The sequence below is a fragment of the Lathamus discolor genome, chromosome 4 (assembly GCF_037157495.1).
Source record: "Lathamus discolor isolate bLatDis1 chromosome 4, bLatDis1.hap1, whole genome shotgun sequence".
In the NCBI taxonomy this organism is placed as follows: domain Eukaryota; kingdom Metazoa; phylum Chordata; class Aves; order Psittaciformes; family Psittacidae; genus Lathamus; species Lathamus discolor.
The window spans coordinates 47,984,560-47,992,778 of record NC_088887.1 but is presented as its reverse complement, the minus strand read 5'-3'; the positions used below and the strand labels follow the sequence as shown (position 1 = coordinate 47,992,778).

The window sequence follows — 8,219 nt, the reverse complement described above, 5'->3', positions numbered from 1 at the left end:
AGATTTGAGTGACCGGTCTTTGGTTATACTGCTTAAATAAAAATAGTTCCCAGGATCCCCTATATACTAAAATACTGGTAGGGATTTTTTTTGCTGGGGATTATGTATTCTACGCCATATTATACATGACAGTTTATACTGATGATCTTGGATATATCTATCATACACATTACTCCTATTCCTACTAGCACTTCTTTGGAAGTAGTATTTTTTACTATGACTTCGGTCTCCCTCTCACACGCAAACATACGATTATTTGCAGGACTGCTGCTGGCTGCATTTGGAGCAAGTCATTGCATTACTAGTTGGGTGGGGAGGGAAGCAGGAAAGGAGGACCACACACAGATCTAAACCATAGTTTGATAAGTCAGATTTCAATCCAGTTTATGTTACTGGATTTATTTCTTTCCCAGCAAACAATAAACACTTGAATTGTTTTGATTTACTGGTACGTAGCATGTCTTAGTTATAGGGAAATCTTATAACCTGTAATGACATCACAACTTCCCTGTAAACAGGAAAGTTGAATCTCTCTTCCTATGATAATTGTATGGCTTCTGTTATCACAAAGTGCCTCGCAGTCTGATTCAAGGCATCCTAACGAGAACTTTAAAGCATGTGAGGACCATCAGTGCCATTGCACAAGGCGCATTGGACCATACGGAAAGTGGCTCTGGCTCCCAGGGCAGGCTAAAGTTCCCCCTAAGTGCTGGGCTCAGCAGAGTAGATGAGTGGGGTTAGCTGCAGAGGTGGCAGGCACCTGAACATCCCCCTGTATTCCCCAAAGGGGTGCTCATGCCCACAGGGTATTCAGCTCACACCTATTACACCTGTAAGCTCACATTTCTTTTGCAGAAAGAAGGGTCCTGCTGTCTCCCTCAGCTCATGGGGGGTTCATTTCTTTAGTGTATTAGAGATGACAGGTTGGAGTTTACAATAGTGGGGTGGACTGCTTTTGAACACAGCTACTGTGTTGTTTCTGATGAGAACGGGATGTATCACGAGAGGAATGCAAGTTTTACAGGTCAAGCAAGAAGAGAAAATTGTCTAAAGATGAAATAAAGCTGCAGTGTTTGCAGTAAGAGGTGTGGCTGGTAGGGCAGACTACTGTGTTCTGGGACAGTGGGTGTTTCCCCTATCTTCCTGCCTTGGTCCACCTTAGAAACACTTAAAAAACTGAGCCCGAAGCATCAGCAAAGGTCAAACAGTGTCTGATGGGGTGTTGGAGCAGGGATTTTTTGTCATGAGACATGAGCATCGCCAAGTATTGAGCTGGTCAGTTATCAGTGACAATCTTCAGACACAGGAAAATGCACAATTCGTACAAATTGCTGACAGTATTTTCCTTTGCTTGTCAGCATAACATCTCTCTTGTTCAGGATGAGCTCTAGAACAGCTGTTCTGCCAAAAGCTAGCTTGGAAATATTATTCTGTTATCATAAGGCTCATACAGTTATATAAGGCAACAGTTAGGCGAAGCCTGACATCGTCTCCCCATGGCTGGTACCATTTTCTCTGATCAGTGTCCTGTACCTGACAGAAAAAGGCCAGCAACATCCAACAACTTAGGACTCTCCAGGGGAAGAACTCTGCTCTGCAGAGCCTTCTCAAGAGGATTCATGGAAAATTACCTTACTCTTTGAAATGCCACAAAGAACTTCCTGGACAAAAAGCTGTGAAAACCAGCTTGAGAGCCACAAACATCCTCTTCACAGGGATGTACCCAGCTCCACCTCCCTCCCTGGGTGATGACCTGCCTAACTTCCAAGGTGGTGTTCAGCCTCCAAGGAGAGCATTTGCAGTGTCACTGCTGGCAGAGGAGTGTTGGAGTCTTGATTCCATAACAAGGGCCTCTCTGCCTTTAATGTCAAAGCACAAACTGTAGGGAACGTGGTGAGACGCTTCTCTGGTAACTGCCATGGCTGACCTATTATGCCTCAATTCAGGTGTGACACGCATTGCAGTGTCACTGCTGTGCTTTCATCAGCAGGCAGCAGTTTTGGAAACATTCCCATCATCTCAGGAAGGAAAACCGAGTGCTGCCAAGCTCCACAAGCATGGGCACCGCAGTGGGGTGGGAATCCCTTGAGGGCTAGGAGGTGTATGGCAAAGATGGGCACCGTGCAGTGGTGGCATGGGATGGGCGAGGTGAGCCACCCAGCTGCATTGAGGGGTTCCAACGCCTCTGCACCTGCTCGGTGGCAGTGGTGGCGGTGCAGGACTCCTGTGGGCCTGTCCTGGTGCCAAACACAGGACACATTTAAGATTAATCACAGAATCACAGACTGGTTTGGGTTGGAAGGGACCCTAAAAATTATCCAGTTCCAACCTCCCTGCCATGGGCAGGGACACCTCCCACTAGACCAGGTTGCTCCAAGCTCCATCCAACCTGGCCTTGAACACTGCCAGGGATGGGGCAGCCACAGCTTCTCTGGGCAGCCTGTGCCAGTGTCTGTGCAGTGCCTCATGACACTCACAGTGAAGAGCTTCTTCCTAATGTCTAATATAAATCTCCCCTCTTTCAGTTTAAAGCCATGCCCTCCTGTCCTATCCTTCATGCCCTTGTAAAAAGTCCCTCTCCGTGTTTCTTATAGGCGCCTTTAGGTACTGGAAGCTGCTCCAAGGTCTCCCCTGAACGCAACCAGCTAAAACAAAAGAAAGGGCCCCGGGCGAGGGCCGGGCTGACTGCAGAGGAGCCATGCGGGACCCCCGCCGCCGGGGTCCGCAGGCAAGGCCGCTGGCTGCGGGGCGGAGCGGAGCGGCGCGGCGGGTCGAGGCGAGGCGGGGACTGGAGCACGGCGGAGCTGGGGCACTGCGAGGCGCTCACCGGCGGGGAGCGGGGGCTCCACCTTCCGCGCCGCAGCGCGGCACCGCCTCCCCCCCGCCACACCTCCCGCCCCGTTCCCCCCGCTGCCCCGCCGCGCGGCTCTGCGTGCGCCGCCCCGCCATGGAGCAGGGGCCAGCGGGGGTGCCCGCTCCTGCTGCCGCCGCCGCCGCCGCCACTGCCACTACCACCACCACCACCGCCGCCGCTACCGCTGGCACCGGGGGTCTGCTCCTGCCGCTGAGCGAGAGCGAGCAGCAGCGCTACTCCGAGCTCTTCTCGCGGTGCTGCCCGCCCCCCGAGGCGGCCGCCGGGGGCAGCAGTGTGGGCGAGCTGTTCCGGGCCTCGCAGCTGCCCCCGGACACGCTGCACCAGGTGGGTCTGGGGGCGGCCGGCTCGCCCCGAGCTTGCTGGGTGCGGGGAGGGAGGGAGGGAGGGACGCGAGCGGACCTGCTCCCTCAGCCTTGCGGGAGAGGCGCTGCCTCTGCGCGAAAGTTAGGGGCTGCGCGGTGCCCCTGTGCCTCTGCGGGGCTCTGTCCGCGGCGGTGGGTGCGGGCACGGAGCAGAGCGCTGCGGGAGCGGGGCACGTCCTCTCAGCGCGGCGGCGCTGCTTCGTGCCCGCTGTCTTGTCAGGCAGGCTCCCCGTGCTGCTGGTGTTCTGCAGCCGCGTTCCTTGCCTCCTCCCGGGTGCTGGTGTCCGTGCCGCCTGTGCGGAGCGCGGTGTGCGGGCAGGGTCGGTGATGGCACGGCTTTATTGAGTAGGGCCCCCGAATCTTACACGGAGACAGCTGTGTTCGCAGAGCTGTAAAGGACATGTGGTGAGTCCAGTTCCTGCCTTAACAGTGGTACTCTTCTTTAAGTGGTGTTTAAGTGACAGAAATGCTGTAGGTGAAATGGTGTTGCAGTGTTTACATGACTGTTCTTGGGAGCGAATACATTTAGCTTTGAAGTAAGAGGGTCTCATGCTATCAGGGCAGCAGGGACCCAGAAGTGATCCCCAACCGTGGCAGGGAGACACAGCCCTCCTTAACTGTGAGGAGGAGCTCAGTCAGAGGGCAGGAAGGCTTGTGTCATCCAGTTTCCAGTGGCAGGGGTATACTGCAAGCCGGACTTGAGGTATTCCCCACCTGTGGGTTAGTGATTCGACTAATGCACCATAGGTGCATAATACTTCTGACAATAAACTAAACAGAGGTAGGGTATTCCTGCTTTTCTGAAGTTTTGCTTACAGGAATTCTGTTCTTCAGGAGCTCTTTATTTATTAAGCAGAAAAAAAGTTACATTGAAATTGAGCTGAAATACACTTCTACCTGGGTTCTGCCTGAGGGTACCAACCTCCTCTCCTGCTTTCCTGGTGGCTACCAGGTCATCTCCTAATGACTTATATAAATTCACATTATACATGAATGAAAATTATGATATTTCAAGGATGTTTTCCCTCTCTTAGTTGTGGTGTTTACCAGAGTTGTCAAATCAAAAATGTTAGCAAGTACTGTTGTACTATTTCATTTTAAGCCGCACTGCGGCCTTGCTCTTGCAAGTGAATGGGGTGGTGAAAATACATTTTTCACGCAGATCTAGCACCAGGAGTTGGTCTTTTGCAAAGAGGAAGAAGTGGGCATTTAATTTCAAATAAGAAGGTATATTTAAGAAACTTGCTAAAGACTTACTAGTTGATTCGTGTGACTTTGGTATTAGTAATTTCGTTTTCCAAAGAAGTATGGAAAACCTCTCTTATTTTTGCATTGTACTTCCTTACCTTATCATATAAGTGAAATTTATTATTATATTATTATCAGAATATGTTTTGGGGGTCATTTGGTAGTAATATGTGTGAATTAAGCCTGAGAATTTTGGGTTTTTCTTTAATGCTTTTGTTGGTTTTTACTGTTTTTCCAAGTGTATTTGTGCTGTGAGGAGAATGTTACTGGAAAATAGCCCTGTAATTGGCTTTAGGAATATTCAGAAAATAAGGCCAGTGGGATCTGGGGATGTTTGTCTTCCTTCTTAGTGCCCTCCCCCTCTTGTGTATATGGCATTAATCATAGGCTTTCTCCTCTATGGCTACAGTGCCTGTCCTCAGAACCTATTGCTGTCAGGTGTTCTTACTAATATTTAACGGAATTTAAGTAAAAAAGAATTAACATAATGTGTTTGGGAGGGGAGAGGAAGAAAAATGGAAATGTGGATGTTTTTACAGGGGGAAACCCCCACAAAGTTGTTTGAGGTATCTGCTGATATTTTGTATTTTATAATCCTCCGAAAATGCAGTCTAATAGTTTCTGTTTAAAGAACCCCACCATTCTAACAATTAAGGGAACCAGGCACAGAGGTGCATGGTAGATGTTTTCTGCTTATTAGAGAGAGCACCCATTTTAGGCAGAGTCAGCTTGTGTGGGTTAAGATATTGAAATAATTGTTGACCATGGAAGTTTTTTGCCTTTTCTAATGCTTTTTAAATCCTTGTGTGACACAATTGGTGCTATACAGGCATCCCTACTGACCGGCTGAGAAATGGTCATGCTGAAATTCGCTATGTCAGAAATGGGGAGATTTGGACTAGAAACCAGTTCTGGATTTCTACTAAGCAGAGCCTGCACAGTCCAGAAGGTGCTTTATACCATTCCTTGGTTCTTGTCTGGGCTATGACAAGGAGCTGCTGTGGACCATTAGTAAGCAATATGCAGTTTACAGCTTTTTATTCTCAAGGTATTAATTGAGAAACAATTTTACAGATCAGTATGCTTCTAGAACTAGGATTTAGTGCCACTGGACTTGAATTTGTACTTGTGTAATAAGTGGAATAAATCTTTAAGAAAGAATGAGCCTTTTCTTATAGCCTGATGCACATAACCGTCATGGGAAATCTTCCATCTTCGTTAATGGTAATGGCAGGGTTTGCCATCTAGACAGAAATCACGTGGGTACATCCTGGCTGGAGTACTGCTGTTCAATGTGTCAGTTCCTGGGAGAAAAAAACAGGGATGCGTGCTCCCAGACAGCAAATAGGCAAGGGTTTTGATTGGTTTAAAGGTTAATTTAGTTCATCCAAGAGGCTATTTAGGTGAAAGAGGCTATGTAACAGTGAGTAGGTAGGGAATGTCAGAGCATGTGCCAGAAGCGGAAATGGTGGAATAAATGGAAAAATTCCAGGCTGCGGCCAGGTCAGCAGGAGCAGATGGTGTGCACCCGAGAGTCCTGGGTCTTGCTAAGAATGAAGTGACTGAACACAAATTCATTACACCCAGGCTCATTAAAGCCAGCTATTCTGCTGGACAGGAGGGTACAGCAGAAATTGTACCTATTTAACTTTCCTGATGGGATCAAAGGATGAACTTGTCGAGTTATTTCAGTTCTGAAAAAATGGATGAAATTAGCACTAAAATTAAAAATGTCAGACACTTTGCAGGGTGGAGAAGGGCATGACAGGGACAGGACAGCGTGGTTTTTGCAGACTGTATAATCATACCTCCCCCGTGTGCTGAAAGTCTTCAACTAGCCATATAGTGTGGTTAAGGACAGAACCAGTAAGATTTTATTTAGACTTGCGCAAAGCCTGTGGCAGATCTTTCACCTTTCGTCTTCAGGGGCTTCTGAACTCTGTAAAATGCCTATACTCTCTTATAGGCAGATCTGAAAGATCTGTGCTAGGATTGGTTTTAGTCTTGTTTTTATTTTATTTATTTATTTGTTTTTAACAATATTTAAGTCAAAGGAGGAAGGAGCAGATTAGTCATGTGCCACGAGGTTATGTAGACTGTCAGAAATAGAAGAAACTCATCAGCATCAGCTGGATTTATATTTACCCATGTTGGTCGAGTTGAAGATGGTGCTCCTTATGTTTCGGCCCCTAATAAAGGGAAAAAGAACTGAATTTGTGAAGAAAAATCCCGAAAAAATAAATGTTTGGAGCTCCCCAGAGCCACAGAAATATTGCTGAGGTAAAGACAATCTCACAGTATACTCTGTTACATAGGTCAGTATTGGTAACACTGCTTGTGAGGGGAGAAGGCTGGCAGAGGTACTCTAGTGGTAAAAGTAAGAGGGGAGAAGTATATGTGTCTCTGGGCAGGAGGCACTGCTGATGGCCATCAGTAGATGACAGCAACAGGTTTGCATGCCCACAAGGGCAAACCCTCCCTGAGGTTTCTGGTCTTTTCCTTGGAGGAATCAGTGGGATTATGCTCCCTGTGAGTATTGGTATGTCAGTACACGAACTTCTGTGCCACAGGTGTTGATGATGGCTGGCTTGGCTTGCCTTGCCTCACTTTGGGCAACCAATTTGTGACCCCATTTTGAGTACAGCCTTTGCTCCTCGAGTCCAGGACCCCAAAGTGCCTTTTTTGTGGGTGCCAATTACCAATGGTACTGATGACTGCATGGATTTCAGATAAAAGAGTGCTTTATAGAGTCATTGCGCACTGATCAGAAAAGGAGAGCTACCTTGAGCTACTTTTACCATTTGTTGGTATTACTGTGGTCTCTGGAGATTTTGCCTTAGGAAATTAGGGAACAAGATTAGACTCAAGATTTACACTGAAATGCTTGTCATTTTTTATTAGTTTCTGACTTACTCTCACTTGTTGTCTGATGGCATCTTTAATTCCCAGTTTTATAAACTTTATTCTGATAGGCAGACTTATGCTGTATCAGCATAGAGACCCAAAACCACATTCTTTCCTCTGTAAATGAACACCCTGTTGTTTTGAGCTCTGAGGGTGACAAATACTAATTGTGTGATGCTGGAGCTGCACAAATGCTGCATTTCTTCTAGCTGGGACTCTCCTTCCAGCTCTGTGTGAAGAGGGAACACAGACCAGCGATCTTGTCTTTGTGAGTTAATTTGTGTTTATCATGACTTGTCTCTATAGTTACAACTCTACATTGTATCTTCGTGTTCAAAAAAGCAGAAGTGTGATTAGATTAAAAAAACAAATTGCCAAGTTGTTATTTTTTTGGAAAAATGCCACTAAGGGTTGGCTTATCTATATTTTTTAACTTTTATTTCCGTAAGCATAAATTATTACCTGCATAATAGCTGGGGTGGTATTAACTGTCTGCCTCAACCAGGCAGAAAAGAGCAAGAACTGTGCCAGTTAAAACAGGAGCTTTTTGAGTGAGAAAAGTCTGGCTACTTTATATAAGATAAAATTCACTCTGTTGTACCTCAGTAGAGAAAAGGAAAGGAAAACTGCCATTTCAGTATCATCATATCAGTACTTCTGGCCACAATCCCCCAAACTGTGATTGCTGTTCTAGAGTCACAATGAAATCTGTGTTTATGTAAGTAGGAACATGCAAAATCCAAAGGTAAAAATCACAGTGGTGTTGTCTATTAAAAAAAAAAAAAAAAAAAAAAAAAAAAGGTGTTTCAAATCACACTGTAAAACCAGAT

General features: G+C 46.6%; 1 protein-coding gene across 2 annotated transcripts in view; it reads left to right on the top strand.

The window, feature by feature from the left end:
- Window positions 1–2,922: 2,922 nt before the first annotated feature.
- REPS2 (RALBP1 associated Eps domain containing 2) overlaps window positions 2,923–8,219 on the top strand; it is a 98,194-nt gene continuing 92,897 nt past the window's right edge. For both annotated transcript variants that reach the window (XM_065677383.1, XM_065677382.1), the window contains exon 1: window positions 2,923–3,199. In XM_065677383.1, the coding sequence (XP_065533455.1) occupies window positions 2,948–3,199 (252 nt within the window). In that variant the 5' untranslated portion in view covers window positions 2,923–2,947. The remainder of the gene's footprint in view (window positions 3,200–8,219) is intronic.